General features: G+C 41.7%; 1 protein-coding gene across 7 annotated transcripts in view; it reads left to right on the forward strand.

Annotated features, from left to right (window-relative positions):
• Positions 1-25,521, forward strand: part of LOC125446744 (AP-3 complex subunit beta-2) — a 199,705-nt gene that overhangs the window by 162,164 nt on the left and 12,020 nt on the right. For 5 of the 7 annotated variants that reach the window (XM_059640069.1, XM_059640070.1, XM_059640071.1 and 2 more), the window contains exons 23-27: positions 932-1,163; positions 2,357-2,441; positions 4,801-4,898; positions 21,590-21,613; positions 23,134-23,272. In XM_059640069.1, the coding sequence (XP_059496052.1) occupies positions 932-1,163; positions 2,357-2,441; positions 4,801-4,898; positions 21,590-21,613; positions 23,134-23,272 (578 nt within the window). The remainder of the gene's footprint in view (positions 1-931; positions 1,164-2,356; positions 2,442-4,800; positions 4,899-21,589; positions 21,614-23,133; positions 23,273-25,521) is intronic. The other 2 variants (XM_059640072.1, XM_059640068.1) reach the window with 1 other exon arrangement.

Below are 25,521 nucleotides of genomic sequence, written 5' to 3' on the forward strand. Positions count from 1 at the left end.
TCAGTTAGAAAGGATTAATGTGCAAATCCTAGAATTTTGTTCAAGTCACTACTCTGAGATAACTAAAGGCTTTCATTGGTATAGTACAGGTGACATCTCAAGTCAGACAATGCATTTTAGGTATGAGCCCTTGTTTAGAATCTGACTGTGTATTAACTTGGAGACAGACTGGTTTTATTTCCAAAGCAGGAATTTATAAAATGCCAGTGGTTGTGACAGGCACTATATAAATGAAACTTTTTAAAAATTTTCCTGCTTGCTTTGTATTGTTTTGGCATATTAAGGAAAATTTTGAATGATAATTCTCCTTCCCTCCCATGACAAACAACACAAGGATTTGAGAGGGTCATCAGAGAGCAGCCAGTTTCAAATGAATTCACGTCAGAAAACACACAACACCAGGTTATAGTCCAACAGTTTATTTGAAATCACAAGCTTTCAGAGTACTCCTCCTTTGTCAAGTGGAGTGGCCTATAACCCAGTGTTGTGTGATTTCTGACTTTGCCCACCCCCGTCCTTCCACATCAAATGCATCCAGACAAATTAATAAGATTGAAGCCAGTAAGGAAATCAGGAAAAATTATCTCTGCACAGCAATCGACAGAAATCTAAAACTCACTCTGTCTCAAAAAGGCTGTGGATGCTGAGAGGAAGTTGGTACTTCTGGAGCTAAGGTTGATAGATTTTTGTTGGATATTGGGGAATCTGGAGCGAAGGCTGGGAAATGAATCTGAGATACAAGTCCGCCAGGATCTAATTGGCAGTACTGTCCTCAGGCTACTGAATGGTCTCCTCTCCTTATCCCAGCGACGCAGATTCCGGATGGTAATCAAATCCTCAACTCAATGAAATCCTGAAACTCATGGTTAAAGATAAAGCCAAACACCCCTGGTACACCTCTTGCAATTCAAGGTTCTGGTCTTTGTTTTAGGTGTCAAGTCCCTTGCTGGGAGGAGTGAAAACTTATGAGTTGCTTCATCGCATCACAGGAGAGGGGCTGTCAGTGGAGTATTACTTCAACAGGCGGCCATTCAGCCCAGACCACACCATGGTCTCTGTCCAGATGCAGTTTACCAACAATTCAGAAATGGAATTCCGAAATCTCCATATTGCCGAGCCCAAGTTGCAGCCAGGAATGAGATTGCAGGGATTCAAGGAGATTGGTAAGTGTCTGGGGGAGCAGGAAATTTCTGGAAACTTTGAGCAGATCAGCGGGCATCTGCATAAAGAAAGATGTCAATGTTTCATATTTTGTCCTTTTTGATCTTGCTCTGTCCTTGACCTAACCCTAAATCTATCCTTGTTTAGGGTTGTAGTGTGTGTATAAGGTCCCTACCTCTGGATGAAGATTCCCAGGTTCTTATCCCATCTCAAGACATGGTGACCTCAAACATTGTGTCATTATGTGGCCAAACAGGTTGACTATCAATCATTCTTCTGATACACCTATGGCAAGTGACAAATCAGAAGAATTTACTGGTCAGCCAGAACCACATGGTAGCTTCTGCAGAATAGCTTCCCCACGTTAAAGATACTTACCATGAGCAAATGTCATCCTCATTCTGAGGGACTACCACATGAAAATAAAACTATTTAGTCCCTATCTTTGATTCCGATACTCGCAGAAATTATTTCTGTGGTGGACTAATGGAGAATGGAATAAAAATAAAGTTGCTCACAAAACTCAGCAGGTCTGGCAGCATCGACAGCAATTCTGAGGAAGGATCACAGGACCCGAAATGTTCACTCTTTTTCCTCAATAGATGCTGCCCAGACCTGCTGAGCTTTTCCAGAGACTTTGTTTTTATTCCTGATTTACAGTATCCGCAGTTCTTTCTGTTTTTATTTAATGGAGAGTGGAGTCAGTTCCTTTGATATCTTCAGTTACTTCTGAGTGACTTTCCCACTAATCCTACATGGAGACTGTCTATTCAGTTCACACTGAGCATTGCTACAGCACATTCACTCTTCAAAAGAACGCTAACCAGAGCTCTCTCAGGTAGGCATAATGGCGTTAGTTTAAGAAAAGCAGGGAGTTTTCCCCAGTGTCCTTACAGATATTAATTCCTCAATTTAACATCACATAAACAAGTTATCTGGTCATTTTCACATGGTTGTTTATGGGAGGTGGCAGTGTAACAATTACCCACTGTGTTCTCTATATTATCACAGTGTCTGCACTTCACCAAATCACAGAATGGTTACAACACAGAAAGAGGCAATTGGACCAGCATGTATGCACTCTTACTTTGGTTCAACATCACTTCACAACACCACATGAGACCCGACTAAATTACAATTTGATTTTTTTCTTCTTTTGTTTCTTATCCACTCTTTCTTGTTTCAACATCACAAGCAATTCTCCAGCCAGGTGAGGTCATCGCAGATATTTTGGGCATCGATTTTTGTGATTCCACACAAGCAGCCAACTTCCAGCTATGGTGAGTGACTTTCATTGACATGGTCACTGTCCTTGGAACTGTACATCTGGCCCCTCAGAAGATTTTAGTTTACATCTTTCTATGTGGGAATAGCAAGAAGAACTCCAATTTTGAAACTAGGAATGAAAAAAAAATCACTCAATAAAAGAATGGGAACAGTCTAAAGAATTTGAGTTAGAGAGTTCACCCAATAATTCCTTAACTCACCCCATTACGTAACTTTGTAAACAACATTATTACATAGTTCCCAGTATGCAGAATGGTCATAACTATTAACAGCACTCACACGGGCAGCTGTCCAATACATAGAACAGTAAAAATACAAAGGACTGAATTATGCAATACAAAGTTATTGGCTGATTTCAAGCACATTGGAATCAAAGTCTTCTTGCCATGTTCAAAAAACAAACTTACATTTGAATGAAGTATTCAAAATCATGACGGTTTGGATACTGCAGATAGGGAGAAAGTGTTCCCACTCATGAAATGACCAAGAACAAAAGAAGCAAAAGTGAAATGAGAAGAAACATTTTCACACAGCAAGTGGAGAGTGTCTGGAGTGCACTGCTTCAAAGTGTGGTGGAGGCAGATTCAATCTAAGCATTCAAAGGGGGCTAGATTGTTATCTGAATAGGAAATTGTGCAGGGCTACAGGGAGAAGGCAAAAGAATGGCACTAGGTGAATTGACCATTCTGAGGCAGAATAACTACCTCCTGCACTGTAACAATTCTGTGTTTCATTTATTCACTCACTGCCTTTTACTCCCTTGGAACACATGAAGTTGCCTTTTGTCCAGGGGTCTGTTTAGTGACAGTTTATTAGAATATGCCCCAGAATTTGAATAGCAAAGTGATCTGGGCCATCTCAAAGGACTAAAGTTCACTTTAAGATACAGATAAGTCAAACTGAAGGTGGGTGAGTTAGCTCAGCCTGCTCCTGGGCAGAGGTATGTAGCAGGGGTCTGCAAATATTACACAAGTTTTACTGTACAAAATATTCCAGATGTGGTCTCGCCACTGCCCTGTATAAGGTGTACAAATTGGAGTGTAGAAGATTGAATGGTGCTCTTATTGAATCATATAAGATTCTGAATGGACATGACAGGGTAGTTATTGAGAATATGTTTCTCCTTTTGAGGGAACTTAGAACTAGGGGACATCGTTTAAAAATTTAGAGTCTTCCATTCAAGTTTTGAGACTACTTTTTTCTCCCTGATGGTTGTTGATCTTTGGGATTCTCTTTTCTAGAATGCAGTGGAGGCTAGATCATTGAATATATTCAATATTGAGTCAGACAGATTTTTGACTGAAAGCGAGTCAAGAGTTACAGGTTATACGCTTGACTGTGGAGTTGAGACTATGTCTGGAGCAGCCGTAATTATAATGGCTGAGCAGGCTCATGATGCCAAATGATCTACTTATGCTTTTAATTTTTGTGTTTGTGCAGGAGCTGTGACTGTCAGCAATGACATATTGAGTCCCCAACCCTTTCCTATATAGTCTTGCTACAGTTATAATGATAAATTGATAAATAGTCAACCATTCAAAGGAGGCAACCCATCTCTGCCATCTCATGATTGAATGTATTATAAGTAGCGACATGGAATACAAAAAAAGGAAGCCATGACTGGTTCAGTTTCAGCTGCAGTACTGTGTCTAGTTTGGGATACCGCACTTTGGAAAGGATGTGAAAGCTTTAGAGAGATGCAAGCAAAATTCACAAGTCATGGCCCAGGAATGAAGAACTTCAGTTACGTGGCTAGAAAAGAAGATTGAAGGAGGATTTGATCAAGATGTTCAAAATCATGATGTGTATGGACACAGCAGATAGAAATCGTTCTCACTGGTGGAAGGATTGAGGGCCACAGGGCACTGATTTAAGGTGATTAACAAAAGAACTGTTAGTGACCTGAGGAGAAACTTTTTATGTAGCTTTATCAATACAGCCAACCATTTTGTTATAGTACTCACTATTGATAAAGTTAGTTCAATAATGGCTACCTACAGATGAGCATAAGCTATCTCATTCTGTGGAACACACAACAGCTATCTTTGGTGTGATAATCAATTTATGGTCTGCGTTTTTGACATTAAGCTGTAATGTTGTTGACCATCCTGAAGTTGATGCTAAGGCTAACATGGAGCCCAGACAGAAACAATGGGTCACAGAGACTGAGTTGGCCAAGCATGTTGGTCAGAGGGATTCAGGATTATAGAGGTGTTTTGAGGTGATGGTGGGGGAATGGTCAGGCCCGAACATTGAGGTATTGGGGATAGGGACCCCAGAATGAAAACTGGGATCAGGAGTATGTTGCCCCAACATGATGGAGTAGTGTTTTTATTTCTGGTGCCTTTTCAGCTCCCAGACCAGGCAGTTTTATATGTCCATTCAGCCGCCTGTGGGGGAATTGATGATGCCGGTTTTCATGACTGAGAACACTTTCAAGAAGGAGCAAGGTGAGTAAAATACTGCCGTATATCCATTTTAACACGTAATAATCTCAGAGGATTATTGAGCAGTTTCTGTGAATAAACTACAATTCTAGTTGCTCCTGGACATCATTATCTTTTTAGGATAAAGACACATACTCCCTAGATCCTGTACTGTGCTGTAATGTTCTATGTTCTATATAAAACATTAGTCACGACTCCTAATATATTTAAGCTGTGAACCGAGTGCAACTTGTTAAATTTAAGTTGTTGAAATCATGTGAAATGTGGAATTGTTTGTCCTGTCTAAACCTGGGATCTATCCATTGAGATTATCTTAAAACCCCAGGTGTGAATTTCACAGGATTGGGCAGAACATCAGTTTGCACCCTTGGCAAAATCACTCACAGTTAATGTTCCCAATACTTAAGCAAGCAAACACGCTTGTTTTCAAATTCATGTGACTGAACCAAGAATCCAGAGACTTTGGGCAGAATCTTGTCAAGGCGCTTGGGGGGTCTTGTCTGCCAGATGGAGTTTTGGTGAAATAAGCACGCTGCCTTCTCCAGAGCAAGGCCCACTGAACCACATCTCAATCAGGCATTGGCAAGGCTATCAGGTTTTGGGGCAGTGGGGATGTTGTTGAGGGTGGGTGTCCCATCCAATGAGAACCACTGAGGAGGTGATGTGTTTTGAGTTCCGAGGAAGAGTCACTTAAGCCAAAATATTAACTCTGATTTCTCTCCATAGATGCTGCCAGACTTGCTGAGTTTTTCCAGCAATTTCTGTTTTGCTTCTGATTTACAGCATCTGCAGTTCTTTAGTTTTTATTTAGGTGATTGTTTTTACTGGAAGTGCGTCCCTGGAGTGCCAGGATAATGGAGCAACCCAAGATAATAAATTATCTTTTTAACCAGTGGGTAGAGGTGCTTCTTGGTTTGAGGGTCATTAGGGAAAGGAGGGAGGGACTTTGGAAGCAAAGTCAACTAGCAATCATCCCTGCTCAATGATCACTAATTACCTTTGATCAAGAGACCAACACCCCTCTTCTCTCCAACGTTTCTCCCCACCCACTCAATGTGACTAGCTGTAGTAGCTGTCAGCAACACCACACAGAAACAGGTCCAGCTGCAACTGGATCATTCCAAGAATCTCAGGATGACACCCTTCTTCAGCTATTGTGGGCCTCAAGCTGGCAATGGGGCGGGAGGTATGAGTATGGATCTTCTCACTCAGATTTGATTCTAGGAGCGGTGGGGTTTGGGAACAACATCATTCCATCTAAGTTAGTGCCTGTCCCACCTCCAAGCCCCACAACTCCTAAGCAGAAAGTTCTCCACACTAAGTTCAAATCTCACCACTACAATTGGCAAATGCAAATTTGCTGAACTGAAAATTAAATCTGGGAATTTAAAAAAACTGGAGTTTGTGTGAGTGGTATTGCAAGTAAGCTGGTACTTTGTTTCAAGGACAGCCAGAGTGAAACAGATGCTAATCTTGCCCACACACATCCTGAGAATCAATTAGAAAAATATGAAAGCAGATACAGAATTGAAGGCACAGGTTTTAGATGGTTGCTTTATTGCACTAATTTCATCTCTCAGAATCTTATCTACTTGCTGCCCTTTGGGCAATGTCATCCAAAAGTCCAGCGTTTAGTTTTCATGTGTGCATTAATGACAGCCAGCTCTGATCTACATTTCTCAATTCCCTTATTCATAAATTATCAGACAGCTTTTCCAACATCCACTACGGAATGAACAAAGATTTCTGGGTGTTGAATATTGTTCGATTGAAGCCATCACTTCTGGTTCCAAGCTTCAAAACTGCCTCTCGATTGACCCATATTCTTGATGTCACTAGGTCACCTCTTTGTACCTCACTCACCTTTGCCCCTGATTTATCTCACCTTGTGTATATTGGGCATATTGATTAAATATTCTCCATTTGCCTGGATGCGTACAGCTGTAACAGTCAGGAAGCTGAACACCATCAGAACAAATAAGGCCACTTGATTGGAATTTCATCAACCAATTTCAACATTTACTCCCTTAACCACTGACACACACAGGCAGCAGTGGAGACCATCTACAAAATGAACTGTAGCAATTCACTGAGGCTTCATTTGCTGTTGCGAGGTCAAAAATCCTGGGACTCTTTTCCTAACAGCACAGTAGGTGTCCCTCCACCACATGGATTACAGTGGTTCAAAGGCACCTCAGACCCATATTCTTAAGGCCAAATAAAACTGGTCAATATTGCTGGACTCACCAGCAATACTGTGAATGTAAGTATGCAGTATTCACAAGTATGGTGTATAATAAGCAAGTAATTCAACATCACCCATTTTACACATTCAACTAATGGTAAAATTGACCCTACGGAGACTCATATGCCCGTATGTTCCCTTTTTGACTTAAACCATTGGGTCAGGGGCATCATTACCAGTGAAACGCCCTCAGCACAACAGAGGGAGACAGATTGGACCGAGCATCAACCAGGTACTTAAGAGGTGATCTGACAAACTTCTTAGTGGATCACTTCCTAGAACAGCATTTCCCACTCCATCCAAAAGTTCTAGACAATGAGAAGCAAGTAGCCACAGAGCTGTGCCGCTTCAAAGTCAACAGCGACTCTCAAGACCACAAACAGTGAGAAGGAAGGTATAATTTTGGAGTAGCTGGAGTCACAGGTTGAGATTGTGGTGGTCTTCAACAGTCATTCCCCAGGGTTCCAGTCGTTCTCATCTTGGAGCAATTTGAGGGCCCCCTGTTCAAGCTGACAGGTTGGCCTTTCTATTTACCCAGTTGATTGGGAATCAGGTCAGTGGCCAGTTATTTGACCACTTATGGCCCTAATTCGTGGCAGGCCAGAAAGTTTAACTACAAGCCTTCCTGTCCAGAATTTCCAAGGTGTGAAGAGTTGGGGAACAAGGGTGAATGGGTATCTCTCCCTGTGCTAACTTACCTGATTATCTGGCGTTATCACCACCTTTCCCACCACTTCTTGAGAAGGGAAAACCCCAGCCTGTAGAGTCATTATGATGCAAAGAACAAAGAACGGGTCAACACGTGAATGGACCCTTCAGCCCATCGTGCCTGTATCAACACATGATGCCTTTCTAAACTAAAAAAATTTAGCCTCGACGTAGCCCATATCCCTCTATTCCCTGCTTATTCATGTATTTGTCAAGATGTCTCAATATTGAGGCAGCACAGTGGCTCAGTGGAAAGCACTGCTACCTCACAGTGCCAGAGACCCAGATTCAATTCCACCCTTAGGTGACTGTCTGTGTGGAGTTGTCCCCATGTCTGCATGTGTTTCCTCCAGGTGCTCTATTTTACTCCCACTGTCTAAAGATGTGTATGTTAGGCAGATTGGCCATGCTAAATTACCCACGGTGTTCAGGGATGAGTAGCTTAAGTGGGTTGTACGGGATGGGTCTGGGTGGGATGCTCCAGTGGTCGGTGTGGACTTGTTGGGCCGAAATGCCTGTTTCCACACTATAGGGATTCTGTGATTGCAATTGCATCTGCTCTGGCACTTGCCAGCCTCTGTGTAAAATTCTCCATTTGTGCTGCTGCTTTCAGGGAACTATGGAGCTGTATACCTAGATCCCTCTAAAGGTTCTAAAGGTTTTGCCGGTTACTGTCTAGTTTTCTGCTGCAAAAGGTCTTCCAAAACGCATTATCTTGCATTTGTCTGGATTAAGTTCCATCTGCCATTCCTCCAACCAAGTCTCCTTCCCACTATCCGCAACTCCCCAGTCTTTGTGTCATCTGCAAACTTACTAATCAGACTACCTACATTCACTTCCAAATTATTTGTATGTATTAACACCAACAGGGGTCCAAGCACTGATCCCGATGGAACACCACTAGTCACAGATCTCCAGTCAGATAAACACCCTTCCACCACTCCTCTCTGTTTTCTATGACCAAGCCAGTTCTGTAACCATCTTGCCAGCTCAATGTGGATCCCATGTGACCTCACCTTCTGTATCAGCCTGCCGTGAGGAACCTTGTTAAAGGCCTTACTGAAGTTCATGTAGACAGTATCTATTACACATGTTTGTCACTTTCTTAAAAGAACTCAATTAAGTTTGTGAGACACGACCTTCCCCGCACAAAGCCATGCTGCCTATTACCAGTAAGTCCATATTTTTCCAAATGTAAGTGAATCCTATCTCCAAGAATGTTTTTCAACAATTTCCCTACCACTGATGTAAGGCTCACCTGCCTGTAATTTCATGATTTAACCCTGTTGCCCTTCTTAAACAAAGGGACAAGATTGACTATTTTCCAGTCTTCTGCAACCTCTCCTGTGACTGTACAGGATACAATAATTTCGTACAAGGCGCTAGCAATTTTCTTCCTTGCCTCCCTCTGTATGGTATAGTTGCCATCATGTCCGGGGGACCTGTCTACCTTAATGGTTTTCAAAACACCGAACATCTCCTTTTTATATATTGACGTGCCCCAGAACATCAGCATACCACTCTCTGGACTCACCATCCACCAAGTCTCCTCCTTTGTGAATACCAATGCAAAACATCTGTTAAGGACATCATCCACTTCCTAAATCCCGAAACATTAAGCTGCCAGTCTTGTCCCTCTCTCAATAAGTCTCTGTAATATTTACAATATCATAGATAGATGTACTAATCCAAGCTCTAAGTTCATCTGCCTTACCTGTCATACTCCTCATGTTAAAACAGATATATTTCAGACTGCCAGTCCTGGCATGTTAGTGTCCTCTCACTATCTGTTCTTCCTCTAGCCTTATTGGCCTTGGCCTCTTAACTCATCAGCCATTTCACTTGCTGACCTGCTGCTCTGGTTCCCACCCATCCCTGTCACACTAATTTAAACTCACCTAAGTGACTCTAGCAAACCTCCCTGCCAGGATATGGGTGCTTCTCCAGATTAGATGCAACCTGTCCTTCTTCTACAGGTTCCATCTGTCCTGGAAGACACCTCAATGATGAACATACTGAAGCCCTCCCTCCTGCATCAACCCTTTTGATATGTATTTAACTCTACTAACTTTCTATTCTTAGCCTCACTGGCATGTGGGACAGAGCAATCCCAAGATTACAACACTAGAGATCTTTACAGTTTACTACTTAACTTCCTGAACTCCCTTTGCAGGACCTCATCACCCTTCCTACCTACGTTGTAGATAACAATGTGTACCATGACCTATTTAATTAAAAATAAATTTCTGTTGAATTAATTTATAGCTAACTGGATGGTCTTTGGTGTTTGATACTCACTAAAAACTACTAAGTACACTATTTTGTAAACCACAGTCCATGCACTTCTCTAAATCCCACTATTCTATTACTCTATCACTAGCCTAAATCCTACCTCTCCAAAACCTTATGGGTGTGAAAATTAATGGAAATTGAAGGTAAGAGAATAAAGAATCACCAGACAATTACTTACCAATCAGGAGTCCTTCTGTCCAAAACTTCACTTTGAATAGAAGGAGGACACTCAGTCCTTTGAGTTTATGCTGACCCTCTGTAGAGCAATCCAGCCTGCCCCATTCTTGAACTGAATCCCTTATAGCATTGTGCCTTCATTGGCCTCATATGGCCATCCCATAAACTTTTAAATCATTCATTGTTTTCACTTTCACCAACTTCATAGACAGGAAGTTCCAGATCATTACTGCTGTCTAATAAAAATCTTTCTCCTCAAAACTCCATGCATATCTTGCCCAAAATCTTAACTCCATGTCCACCTAGTGCTTATACATAACGGAAACAGATCATTTTTGTCTTGTTTATCCAACTTGTCATAACCTTGTATACCTCTATCAGATCTCTCCAACTATTTGGAGAGAATCTCCATATTTTCCATTCTATCCTTGTCACTAAAATCCCTCATCCTTGGAACCATTCTGGTAAATCTTCTCCGCACTCTCTCGACCTTCTTGAAGTGTGGCAAGCAGAATTGGGTGAACAATTCTAGTTGTGGCTTAGTCAGAGTCCTAGAGCCTCCAATGGCCTTGATATACCTCCAACACACAGATGCACGCAAAGTGTCTTATTGTAGGCTACAAAAGTCCCAGGAGAAAGCTGCAACTCCTAGGATGTCTTGACTGAATATTATTGATGGCCACCTCCTTGAAGGTTTTTCTGGAGGACTTTTAACAAAAGACACAAAAGCAGAATTCCCTCAGGGCAGCTCCCACACTACTGTTCAAATTAAGCCAGAAAGTGCAACCAAAATCCAGTTTCTGCTCATTAAACAAGATGCCTTCTGACTCCCAACAAAGCATACAACAACAAAGTTTGCACAGCACCTCGGGAATCTGAGATTTTTTGGCATTGATTTGGAGTGGATGGAAATTATTTTTCACACCAGGCACTTACAGAGTGGACTTCTTTAGAGTAACTTTTATATTGATGAAACCAAAGGTTATAGAGTCATAGAGATGTACAGCACAGAAACAGGTCCTTTGGTCCAACTTATCCATGCCAACCAGATGTAGTGTATAAATGTAGTCCTATTTGCCAGCATTTGGCCCATATCCTTCTAAACCCTTTCTATTCATGTACTCATCCAGATGCCTTTTAAATGTTGTAATTGTACCAGCCTCCACCACTTACTCTGGCAGCTCATCCCATGTACGCCCCACCCCCTGCGTGAAAACGTTGCCCCTTACATCCCTTTTATATCTTTCCTCTCTCACTTTAAATCTATGCCCCCTAGTTTTGGACTCCCCCACCGTGGGGAAAAGACCTGCACCCTATCCATGTTCTTCATGATTTTATAAACCCCTGCAAGGTCAACCCTGAGGCTCCAGTGCTCCAGGAAAAATAGCCCCAGCCTACTCAGCCTCTCTGTATAGCTCAAACTCTCAACCCTGGCAACATCCTTGTAAATCTTTTCTAAACCTTTTCAAGTTTCACAACATCCTTCCTACAGCAGGGAGACCAGAAATGAATGCAGTATTCCAAAAATGGTCTGATGAAGGCTCTAGGCCTGAAACGTCAGCTTTTGTGCTCCTAAGATGCTGCCTGGCCTGCTGTGTTCATCCAGCCTCACACTTTGTTATCTCAATAGTGACACATACAGCCATAACATGACGTCTCAACTCGTGTACTCAATGCACTGATCAATAAAGGTAAGCATTCCAAACACTGCCTTCATTATCCTATCTACCTGTGACTCCACTTTTAAGGAACTATGAACCTGCACTCCAAGGTCTCTTTGTTCAGCAACACTCCCCAATCTTGATGTCTCTTCTCTTCATACTCGTGTGTCCCAGCATTTTCTCTTCATTTCTTAAAATTAAACCAAATCAACTTAATTGAACCTTAAATGGACACCATATGACAAATCACCATCCTAAAGGAAGGGGGCTTATGTGACACATTGGTAATGTTCCTAGCTCTGAGCTAGGAGACCTATGTTCAAGTCCCACTTAATTCCACAGGTGTGTCGTACTCTCTCCAAACAGGTTGATTAGAAAATACAAATGGGAAAAAGTGTCATCAAAGGAATTTTACAAGGCTCAAATTAAAAATTTAGTTTGTGCCATTGGTTTTACTTTGTGCAATTTTAGATAAAGCCATGAAAGAAATTAACTCAAATTAAACCAAATAGCCCCATGAAGGAGCGGTGTAACTTAAGATAAACTCCCAAAAGAAACATCCAATTAAAATGTGCTTTTGTGAGTCTCTTTATAAGTACTCCAGATTCTTAAGTAAACAATACCCTTCATTGGTGTATCTTACCAAAATAATTAACATACCCAAATAATTAACACCTCAACCATTGGTCTGCTAGACCAACAAGCCCCCAGGAAGAGTAGGGCTAAAGATACTATTTTATCTTTCTGTTCCAAGGGGGGGATATTTTTGGAAATAATCAGGTTTTCTCTGGGCTCAATTACCTTTCTTCAATGCAGTTCTGAGGTCTTCAGTATTGTGGAGTGAGAAATTAGTGTTGTTTGGGCGCAGCATTCCCTCTTTGGGATTTCTCAGCAAACGCATAAAAGCATGTACCTCCCTTATGGAGAGAATTAGGAAAGAAGCATTTTGCAATGTTTTAAAAATTCTTTGATGGGATGTGGGGATGTTTGGCTAGTGCAGCAATTGTTGCCCATCCCTATGTGCCTTTGATCTGAGTGGATTGCCAATGCACTTCAGAGACTAATTAAGAGCTAAACACGTTGTGGTGAGTGTGAAGTCACACGCAGGCCAAGCCGGGTAAGGATAGCAAATAAAGAGCAAACGTGATGCAGATGGGTTTGTTTGCAACAGTTTATGATAGTTTAATTGTCATAATTAATCATAAATTCCAGGTTTCTTTTAAATTTCACACACTGCTACTGTACACCACATCTCCCTGCTGGGCAGAGAGATGAGGATTGGAAATTTTGGAATGCCAAAACCAACAGCATAGGTAGAATGTCGTCTGTCTGTGCTTAAAATTCGAAATAATTTTGTTCACAAGAGGTATTTACTTTCAATGGGTATTTTTCCAGGTCTGAGGAAGCATTATAGATTATCAGTCTGATCCTGCTGATGGTTTCATTGTTGCTGGATCCAGATGATCCAATGAGAATCAAGCAAAGGCAATATTCCTGAACTTGTTAGTCTTAACTTCAAACAAATTCTGATTACTTGTCACCCATATGCTCACTAACCTACATTGCTTACCAGTCAAGCAATGTGGTGACCTAAAAATTTTCATCCCAGTTTCTGTGAGAGTCACTGTCTGTGAAATTCTCTTATCCGGAGAGCAGTGGTGGCTGAGCCATTGAATATTTTAAAGGTTGAATGAGAAAAGTTATTTTTTTGACAAGGGAGTCAAGGAGTACAGGGGTGGACAGGAAAGTAGAGGTCACAGCCAGATGATCCTGCTGCTAATGCATGTTCTTATTTTCTCAAATATTTCCATGATCTTGCTCCTCCTGATCTCTCAATTCACCTCTAGCCCCAACACCCTCTGAGATATCTACAGCCCTCTTATTCTTACTACTTGTGGACGCCCAATTGCAGTTGCTTCACCATTAGTGACCATACCTTTGGCTGCCTGAGCCACACATTCTGGAATTCCTTCCCTCAACCTCTGTACCTCTTGACCTCACTTTAATGCTTTCATAAACTCCTTAAAATCTGCCATTTTGACCAACGTTTTGGCCACCTGACAATATCACCACTGTGGCTTAGTGTCATACTTTGTTTTAAAGAGCTCCTGAAATGTCTTGGGATGTTTCACTAAATTAAAGATGCAATATATATCTAAGTTGTTGTTAACTGTTCTGAAAACAAAAATTGCTGGAGGTCACAGTGTGTGAGGGAGCATCCATGGAGAGAAACCAGTGTTCCTTGTTGTTAACTGTCCTGTCTCTGATGGGCATGTTTCTCCTTCAAGTCTTATAAATTGAGGGAATCGATCTGTCCGTGGGACTCTGACATCTGGGATTTTTGCTAAGATTCTCCAGAGTTGACAGACTTTGCCCTTCCCTTTTAACTGAAACAATGGTTTACATTTATCTAACATCTTTAAAGGAGCTTAATTAAGTCAAAATATTGATTTTATACCATTTTTCTAGAAATTTGGCAAAGTTACTCTTTTTAGGTGGTTAGTTCCAATGGCATTGATCATAACAGAATGAGTTTTTGCTCAGAGATGGGAAGTTTCAGATATGGTTAAGTGGTCCGGCCGGACCTGAATTTCCATATGTTGTGTGAGTATTTGTATCTGCAAAAGTAAAAGTATGGCGATGCCCACATCAAGGAAGGTGTGGTGTACATTTTTAAAATGCATTTGTGGAAACTAGACATCACTGGCAAAGCCAATATTTAATGCAGTCCCTTGGTATCCTGAGAAGTTGGTGCTGAGCCACTTCCTAAATAAGTGAAATGTTCAGAATTTTGACCCAGTGATAGTGAAGGAATGACATAGCTATTCCCAAGTCAAAATGGGATGTGACTTGGAGGAGATCCTCAAAAGTTGTGATGTTTGCTGCCCTTGGTCATCTAGGTGGTAGCAGTCATGCGAATCTAATATTGATTAGCAGTAGCATTCTGTGGAGATGGCATGGCAGTGAAAAGGCACGTTATTTTAGCACATCAATGCATTATGGTTGAGTCAGCAAGCATTTGTTGCCCAGCCCATGTTGCCCCTTGAAAAGCTGGTTGTGAGATGCCACCTTGACCCACAGCATAGTGTAGGTACACCCACAGTCTCCTTAGGGAATGCGTTTTCAATTTTTTTTAGACTTTGTTGATACAACTGATTACCTTGTGAGACTTTTATCAAGGGCAATAAAGTTTCAGTTACGCTGCCAGGACTTTGGAGTCAAATGTAGGCCAAGCCATGTAACACTGGCAGGTTTTCTTCCATAAAGCCATAGAAACAGAAAGTAGGAACAGGAGTAGGTCATTTGGTTGTTTGAGCTTTGCCTTTCATTATGATTGTAGCCAATTCTCTGGCTCAATGCCATGTACCCACTTTCTCTTACTGTCCTTGTTATCTAAAACTTCATCAATCTCTTACTTGAATATGCCTGGCGATCCAGCTTCACAACATTCTTTAATAGTGAATTCCACAGGTTGACCAGTGAAGAATTGTTTCCTCATCTCAGTCCTAAATAGCCTACCTCATTTCCTGAGAGATGCCTGGTCGAGACTCCCCAACCTGAGAAAACATTCTCCTTGCATTTCATCTATCCAGTCCTGTTACAATTTTGTATGTTTCAGTCAGATCCCCTCTTAACCTTCTAAATTCTAGTGAACACAGGCTCAATCGAACCAATCTGTCCACTTACGACCGTCTTGACATCCCCAGTATCATCACAGTGAACCTTCGCTGCAGTCGTCTATGGCAAAGTGTATCCTCTTTTAAATAGGGAGACCAAAACTACACAGCACTGAGGTGCAGTCTTACCAAGACACTTTAAAACTGCAGAGAGATATCTGACTTCTGAACTCAAATCCTCTAATACTGATGGATAACCTACCAATTCCCTTCCTAATTGCTGCTCCTGCCTATTTAATTTAATTGACTGGCATAAAAGAAAACCCAACATATCACAATTTAAATAATACTGTGATAACAAGGTGTAGAGCTGGATGAACATAGCAGGCCAAGCAGCATCAAAGGAACAGGAAGGCTGACGTTTCCTTGCTGACCTTCACCAAAGTGTATAACTTCACATTTACCCATGTTATGCTGCATCTGCCATGTGTTGTTCATACAGCCAACTTTTTTACATTTCCCTGAAACCTCTTTGTATCCTTATCACAACTCACAATCCCACTTAGTTTTGTGCCATAAGAAAACACAGAAATATTTTATTTAGCATTAGAGAACCAGCTGTGAATTCTATGACAATCAATTGATGGTCACCATAACTGAGACTAGCTTTCAATTCTAGTCTTACTCATTAAATTTAAATCTACCAACTGCCGGGGTGAGATTTAAATCCCATGTCAATCTACCCAAAATCTATGCTTCCTGTTCACAGACCCTTTCAAATGAAGACCCAAAAGGTTCATTACAAATCTCTATAAAGCAGACCCAGTTGGTGTCTTGTGGCACAGTCGTAATGTGAGCAAGGAAACTCAGGTTCAAGTCCTGCCTCCTCCAGAGGTGCATATTAACATCCCTCAACAGGCTGATTAGGAAAATATCAGTGGGCCTTGTGGCACAGTGGTAGTGCCCTATCTACCTGGGTTCAAGTCCTATCTGCTCCAAAGTGTGTAACAACATCTCTGAAAAGTTTGCTTAGAAAGTATAAAAGTATCAATAAAGCAGACCCACTGCCTGTGCTGGATTTTGCATGTAAATATTCACATGGGTGATTTACAGGTGGTGATTCGTAGTTTAAAAAATAGTAATGGTGATTTGGTGGTTCAGTTGTTTGTGATAGCACTCCTGGATATATTTTTAAAAAATCAGACCCCTGTTACTGTGATTTGGTGATGGCAAAACAAGACATTCGGTGTGTGTAAGAGCATTGAACACAGCAGGCCAAGCAGCATCAGAGGAGCAGGAAGGCTGACATTTCGGGCCTAGACCCTTCTTCAGAGTAAGAAACGTCAGCCTTCCTGCTGCTCTGATGCTGCTTGGCCTGCTGTGTTCATCCAGCTCTACATCTTGTTACCTCAGATTCTCCAGCATCTGCAGTTCTTACTATCTCTGTATAAGAGCATTTTTGGATATGTATAAAAAAAAGCAGATCCACCCTTTCCAACTCCATTTTGATTCAGCTCCTTTCCACTCCTGACCTCTTTCTCCCCTTTAATGGTTTTCATTACCCCTAATAGACTTTGCACATAATTATTCAATTGGAGGCATGGATGACTTACTGATGGTGGTTACGAGATGGAAACACATACCACAGTGATTTGGGGCAAAGAATAAAGCAGGCTCCTTTTCCTGAAGGCTCAAATTCAAGAGGATAAAAGGGGATTTGTCACAGCCTGGGATTAGCCTTTGCATCCACGAGTAATGGCTCTATCTTGGTGTTCGACTGTAAATGATTTTCCTTTCCAGTTATTACAGAAGGCAAATGCAATGTTAGGATTCATTTCAAGAGGGCTAGAATGCAAGAGTAGGCTGTCCTGCTGAGATTGTTTAAGGCTCTGTTCAGACTATATTTGGAATATTGAGAACAATTTTGGGTCCTGTATTTAAGGAAACATGTATTGGCCTTGGGAGAGGTCAAAAGAAAGTTCACAAGGATGATCCCAGAATTAAGTATTTGTCATAAGAGCACCAGTAGAGGACTCAGGGTCTGTACTCAATGGAGTTTAGAAGGATGATGAGAGGGGATCTCATTGAAACTTACAAAATAATAAGATACCTGGATAGTGAATGTGGAAAAGATATTTCCATTAGTAGAAAGTCTAGGACCCAAGGGCATAGTTTGAGTGAAGGGACGACCCTTTAGAACTAAGATGAGAGGGAATTTCTTCAGCCAGAAGGTGGCTAATCTGTGGAACTCATTGCTGCAGAATGCTGTGGAGATCAAGTCATTGAGTGTTTTTAAAACAGACGTTGATGGGGTTCTTCATTAATAAGGGGATCAAGGGTTATGGGGAGAAGGCAGGAGAATGGGCTTGAGAAACATATCAGCCAAGATCAAATGGTGGAGCAGATATGATTGGTTGAATGACCTAATAGCCTAAATTGGTCTTTTTGCCCATTGACTGGGATTTCAGCTGGAATACAAAAATACTGATGAATATTGAAGGTATAATTTTGGAGGAATTAGCTGAAGTCAGCACCATAAGGCAGTCAATCACAACTCAAGGCAATTCACTCAGAGAGTAAGAACTACTGATGCTGGAGTCAGAGATAACACAGTGTGGAGTTGGAGGAGCACAGCAGGCCAGGCAGCGTCAGAGGAGCAGGGAGACTGGGGAAGGGAAAGTGAGCTCCAAAATAAATAGAGGTGGGCTGGGGCTGGGGCAGGCTGGTGGGATGGTGATAGATGAGAGCAGTTCCTAAGGAAACTCTTCATGACTTCCACATTCCCTACTACCCCCACCAGCCCTGGTACCTTCCCCAACAACCACAGGAACTGCTATACCTGCCCTTACACCTACCCTTTCACCTCCCCTTTCACCTCCATCCAAGGCACCAAACAAACCTTTCAGATCAGATAGAGGTTCACCTGCACATCTGTCAATGTGATCAGTTGCATCCACTGCACCCGATGTGGCCTCCTCTATCTTGGTGAGACCACGTGGAGGCTCGGAGACCGCTTTGTAGAGCACCTGCGCTCTGTTCGTGACAAATGACAACACCTTCCAGTCACGAAATATTTCAACTTCCTCTCCCACTCCCTGGGTGACATGTCCATCCTTGGCCTCCTCCATTGTCACAATGATACCACCCAGAAACTGAAGGAGCAGCACCTCATATTTCGCCTTGGCAGCCTTCAATCCAGTGGTCTCAAAGTGGGCTTTCCTGGTTTCAAAATCTCCCCACCCCCAGTTTCATCCCATGACCATCCCCGCCTCCTTGACCTGACACAACCTGTCCATTCTCTCTCCCATCTATCTGCTCCTCCCACCTCACTGACCAATCCCCACCACTTCCTACCTGCACTCACCTATCACCATCCCACCTACCTTCCCCAGCCCCACCTCTTCTCTCTCTCTCTCTTTTTTTTGGAGCTCCCTTCCGTAATTTCTGAGGAAGGGTCCCGACCTGAAACATCAACTTTCCTGCTCCTCTGATGCTACCTGGCCTGCTGTGCTCCTCCAGCTCCACACTGTGTTATCTCACGGCAATTCACTTCTCGCCATCTCAGGTGTGGACTTAACATTCAGCCGTGCTGTGCTGTGAGGTTATTTGTCATGAAGATGCTGTCAGCACTGATTGCTGAAATAGCACTGAAAAATCAGCAGAAATACGGGGAATTAATGAGAGGGCATGGAGAAACCTAATTCCTTCAAAGAATACTTTGAAAATATTCTGAACAGGGGTTCCTTTTACCTTTTCCTTCGTGAGATGTGGTTGGTTGCTGATAAGACCAGTATTTGATGACCATCCCTAATTTCAATTGAAATAAGTGGCTTTCTTGACCATTTCAGAGGGCAGTTAAGAGTCGATATCATTGTTGTGGGTCTAAAGTCACAGACAGGTCAGACTGGATAAGAATCACAAATTTCCTTTATTAGTAAAACTGCTTTTCAATTCCAGATTTTATTAATTGAATTTAAATTCCACCAGCTGCTATGGTGCAGTTTGAAGCCAGAGGAACAGCTTGTGCCTCTGGATTACTAGGTCCAGTGATATTGCCATTACGCCACATCTCTTCAGATGATCAAAGCTTCTCAGGGTTGACACTAAATTTACAGGATTCATTTCATACTGTCCAGTGACTAGATTCCTCTACTGTTACAAGCTGTTCAGAAAGTATTCAATAACAATGAAATAAGCTTCTCAATCTGAGGTGCAAGCTTTTGCTCTGACACAGACTCATACTATTTTAACATGGCAGTAACTGCAGCAGTATTCCCATGGTGAGCCTTGAAAACTGTCACAATCCCTCAGTGAACAGTGGGAAAGGAGGAGCAGGCCTGTTAGAGCAGGTTGTGATCAGCCATTGCTACTTTGGAGTTCGTAACCCCACTTGAGGTACTCACCCCACTTTTTGGAAACCTTTCTCTAGAGACAATCATAGGATTGTTGCTGAAGAGTAAAGTAAGGAAAAGATTTTCTCAACCATGGGACATGCAAGAGCATTTTCCAACCAGTGAACTAGCCTTGAAGTGTAGTCACTGTTGCAACATAAGAAGCACAGTGGCCATAATGTGCTCCATAAGTTCCCCCAACCAGAAATGAGGAAACTGTCAGTTTATTGTCATGATGTTTGAACAGTAAATATTAGGTCACTGAGTAAACCTCCCTATGTTTCTTCTTTCAACTATTGATATGTGATCTTTTTATGTCAACGCAAGGGCAGACAGGGTTTTGGTTTGATATCTCATCCAAAACGATAGCACCTCAGTCAGGGCAGCACTTTCTCAGCACCAATCAGCACCAATGCTTATGAGGCTGTGGTATGGATCTTAAACTTACAATCTTCTGGTTGAGTACTGAGAATGCTTTCTTCTAAGCTCGAGCTGAATATTGTTGAATAGCAGGGGACATGGGAAAATGGATTAGAACAAAGCCCTTCAAGTTTCAGAATGGAGGCTTGAAACACGGGGTGGCGTGGAGGAGGAAGGTGGCACAATGGCCTTGGGAGTCAATCAATTGGAAAATGGAGCTTGACTAAGACCTTTTGTCAAGAGAGGTGATGTCATGTCCTTAGCAATAATAACTTTAATTTATGTAGCATCTTTTACATGATTAACATTGTGAGCTTAGCACAGAAACATTATAAATAAAAAATGACATAGACCTATTTACATAGACCATAGGTCAATTGATGAAAAGCTTGGTAAGAGAAGTAGGCTTTAAGAAACAACTTACATTAAAGAGGTAGTGAGGTATGGGGAGACAATTCCAGGCAATTGAAGACATGGCAAATTGGTAGATCAATTAAAATTGAGAATGCACAAGAAGCCAAAATTAGAGAAGTGCAGATATCCTGAAGACTTGTGGAGTTGGATTACAGAAATAGATAAGGGTGACATCATAGAGGGTTTTTCAAAACAATGGTGATATTTAAGATTCAAGACATGCATTGACCCGGATTTGATGTATGTATAAGGGGGATAGGAAAACACAGCTCAGTCAAGTTAGGACTTGAGCAGTAGACTTCTGCATGATCTTAGTTTTTGGAGGATAGAATTTAGATTAGCATGGATTGTGTTGGAATGGTCAAATCTGGAGATGACAAAAGCATGAAATCTAAATTGAAACCAGGGCACTTTTTGGAGCCAACCGAACCAGATGGGATTCAAAACAAAAACAGAAACTGATGGATGACACCAGCAGGTCTCTCCACATCTGTCGAGAAAAAAACAGAATTTGTATTTGGTATGAATTGTGTTTTGAAGGAGAATCTTGTTGGACACAACATGTTTACTCTGTTTCTGTCTCCACAGATAGTGACAGACCTGCTGAGTTTCTCCAGCATGCTGAGTTCATTTCAAATTTCCAGCAGCAACAGTATTTTGCTTTTGTATGAGATTAGGATTTAGTTTGAAATACAACTGATCTTGTCATCACAGTCATAGATCAATTTTTTTATCTCATTGCACTTTGTTTTCCCACTTGCTCTCATAGAACAACTGTTAAATCCCAGTGCTGGTGAGTAGATGCACAAAAAGGGCTCAGCGTGTCATCATGTGGATGTAAATCCTGCTACACATTGTTTCTTGTACCGCCGCTGCTGTGTTTGTCTGTACTGTTCGTGCTATAGCGTGGTAGAGCATCACCCAATCCATGTTTACACTTTTGAGAGTCTTCTTTTGTCTAAGTCCATTGGTGCTTGGCAAACGTCCTTTCCCTCCTTCTTCTGGTTTAGCCTCTTCTCTGGGATTCAGCAGTAACTTTGTTGCTGCATTATGGGAACATTGCATTGCTTACGCATGTGTTACCATGAGGAAAATGATGCATGGCTGTTTGGCTGTCCACATTTCCCAGGTGTAAAGGCAGTGCAGCAACATGAACACAACTTTGGAGAGCAAAGAGAAATCTATATTAAACATCCCATGAGCTAGGAAAGAGGTTCCTAAGGAGAGCAGGTTGCCTTTCTCACATTTGCTATTTCACTTCTGTTTAGGCATCATTCAATTGAATGGCAAAACAGACTTGGGAATGACTGGCTTCCTTGTGATCCCTCTAATCCCCTTTTAAAATCATATGATTCACCATACCCATTTCTTTTTTACCATCTGAAAGTCAGATTCTCTCAAACCAAGAAAAATACCGTGCCAATCAATTGGCTAATTACATTGGTCAGCAGAACCTGACCCAACAACTACTGGTACAGAAACATGTGACTGCAGTTATGAGAATTCACAGGCTGTTCTGGTAGCCAGCCATTAATTCTGTCTCCATTGTTCAACAAGCTGTGATCAGAGGGGAAGGAGTAGTGGCATAGCCAGATGAAAGGCCCAGCACTGAGTAATGGAACACGGTCTAAGATCTGTGTGCTTACTGCCAGGTAAGGCACAGGGAGAGGTGTCTGGCAATGAAAGGAAAATCGAGAAGCTGCAAAGACAGAGGCCCAATTCCTGGAGGCTACTCTGATGTCCCTTATATGGGTGGCATCCCACATTCAGGGATTCCAAACCATTCCTCTGGCCCATTTCCCCAGTAGTAGTGCTATCCAACAACCCACACAGCAGAAAAACTAATCAAACATGTCAAATAGGATTACTCTTCTGCCCAAAATTGAAAGCAAGCGTTTTCCTGTGTTGAGACTTTGTTGAAAACCTGGTGCTGTTTAAACTTTAGATCTAATCAAGATGCCCATGCTTCATGCTGCAACTGCATTACCCCATTGGATCTTCACAATTCCTCCATAGCTAAAGAATACACTGATGCTCCCAAGCTTTTCTTGAGAATAACAAAATCGTGTTGATTCCCAATCCTGGTTATGCCGTCAACCAAGGAATTATACATGACGCAACAGGTTGCACATGTCAAAGCAAATGTCCCCTCAGTCTTTCAATGTATGGCAAGGAATTTCAGCTTCATCTAGAGCAACGTGAATTTCATTGATTTTGTTTCCTCACAGGGAAAACATTGGTATTTTGTTCAGGAATGGGTGGGGTATAGAGGCATTCTAAATGTAGTTTAATCTATCTCTCTCTGTGACTTAGGAAAATTGATGGGAATGAATGAAATCAAGGAGAAACTGACCCTCCCAGAGAAATGCCGGAGTGACCAAGCCATTGTCCAGAAGGTGTTGTCTACAGCCAACCTTGGGCGAGTGCCATGTGGGCTGGATAATGAGTACAGGTAAATGGTAGGGGCCTGGATTGATGAAACCTTTCTCCAAGAAAAGTAGTTTAAGTGGACTGAGAGATAGTTAATGTCAAACCTAAGATTATTGCAACAATTTCTACGAAGAAGATCAGCATGCCATTTGGTTGCTACATTGTTTCTGACTGGGCATGACATTGCCTTGGAAAAACAGCAGAGAAGCAATGTTATTTATTCAGAGAATGCAAATTCCCAAAACAATTTGCTGAGTTTAAGGTGTTTAGTTCATCGCTCAGTCTGTAGAAGGGCTCTCCTTGGTAACATGCAGCATTGTTTGTTTCTTTCCACAAGTGCAAGAGGGGTTTGTACTGATGGCCTTTCAACAGTTAGAGCTTACTGCAAGGAACTTGTTAATGATGTCCTCTGTTATCCAGTACTTGCTGCAAAGGCTGTCATCTGGTGGATCTTGATCAAGAAATTTGCTTCTTGTGGATTGCTAAGATGGAAGATGGAAAGTGTGTACATTGAACAGGTCTCCTTGGAGTCATGAGCGAGTTGCAGTATGCGTGGTTTCAACCAACATCTGGATTTCTGTTAGTCAGCAGCTGTGTGGGGCGTATCGTTGCCAGAAAGCCGGGGATGTGTGTCGAATGTACATTGTTGCACATAGTTGAAAATTAACAAGCTGCATGTGTGTGTGAGATGACAGTGCACAGTACTCTTTCTGTAGATTATGTTGTAACAATACAACAGCACCTTTTTCTTGTGGAACGTAAGTTTTTTGTGACCATTTGAAATTTGGCATTCTTGCATTTGTCCTAATATGTGCAAGAAGAAAAGCTTAAGTAACCTGTCTCTCCTTTGGCAACATAAATGTTTCGTGCTGCCAACAATACAGTCTTGCTGTCTCACATAGTACTGGCATAGTTATGGTTGACGTAAGTTCAGGTAATCCTCAATAACATTGTGGTTCCATTTCTGAGAAGCTCAGCTTTAGGGTGTCATGGATTCCCATAGGAATTAGTGTTTATGTCAGAGTTAGATTCCTTTGGACATATTCTTGCCCAGAAAAACCAAGTTCTAATATCGTGCAGCACTATGCATTCCTAGCAGTAATAACTTGCAGAACAAAATAAATCACTGAATATAACAGAAACATTATAAAATTCACATTTATTTGAAAACTTTATCCAAAGTTTGAATATACAGAAGGACTCAAGTTGTTAATGAAGGATGCAGTTCTATCCCAAAGCAGCTCGAATATTCACTCATATAAAACATAAAACCATAGAAAATAGGAGCAGGAGGACATTCAGCTCTTCAAGTCTGCTCCAACATTCGTTATGATCACAGCTGATCATCCAATTCAGTAGCCTTTTCCTGCTTTTCTCCCATATCCTTTGATCCATTTAATCCTGAGTTAACCAATTAAACCTAAGTACTATATTGAATTCTTCCTGAAATCGACAATTTGGCCTCGACTGCTTTTTGTGTTAGCAAATTCCACAGGTTTACCACTCCCTTGTGAAGGAAGCTCTCCTCATCTGAGTCCTAAAAGGATTACACTGTATCCCTACACTGTGATCCCTGGGTGACCACCCCACCCTGCCATTGGGAACATCCTTCCTGTATCTACTCTTTCAAGTCCTATTAGAATTTCATAGGCTTCTAAAGTTCCCTCTCATTCTTCTAAACTTCAGTGAATATAATCCTAACTAATTCAAGCTCTCATACCTCAGTCCAGCTAACCTAGGAATCGGTCTGTAAACCTTCACTGCACTCTCTCTTTAGCAGTAACATCTTTCCCCAGATAAGGAGACCAACACTGCACACAAAATTCCAGGTGTTGTTTCACCACTGCCTTGTATAATTGCATCAACGCATGCCTGCTCCTGTACTCAAATGGTCTCACTATAAAGACCAACATAACATTCGCCTCCCACTGCACACATATGTTTATCTTCAGTGATTGGTGTATGAGGACACCTAGGTCTCAGTGTACATTCCTGTTTCTCAGTTTATAGTCATTCAGATAATAATCTACTTTCCTGTTTTTGTTACAATTGTCTTCACCAATCATTTTCTCTACCCATTGATAACTTCTACAGTCAGTGTTTTATGTTCCCCGCAAACTACTCTCTTATTCTGTTTTCCCTTCCTTAACCAATCCTTTGTTTCCCTTTGAATTTGAAATTGTTCCCACTGTTTGAGTCTGTGGAAATTAACCTATGCACGTTTGAATGTTTGCTGTTGCCTTTCCACAGTCATCCCTTCAAGTAACATCC

This window comes from Stegostoma tigrinum, chromosome 36, assembly GCF_030684315.1.
Source record: "Stegostoma tigrinum isolate sSteTig4 chromosome 36, sSteTig4.hap1, whole genome shotgun sequence".
Taxonomy (NCBI): domain Eukaryota; kingdom Metazoa; phylum Chordata; class Chondrichthyes; order Orectolobiformes; family Stegostomatidae; genus Stegostoma; species Stegostoma tigrinum.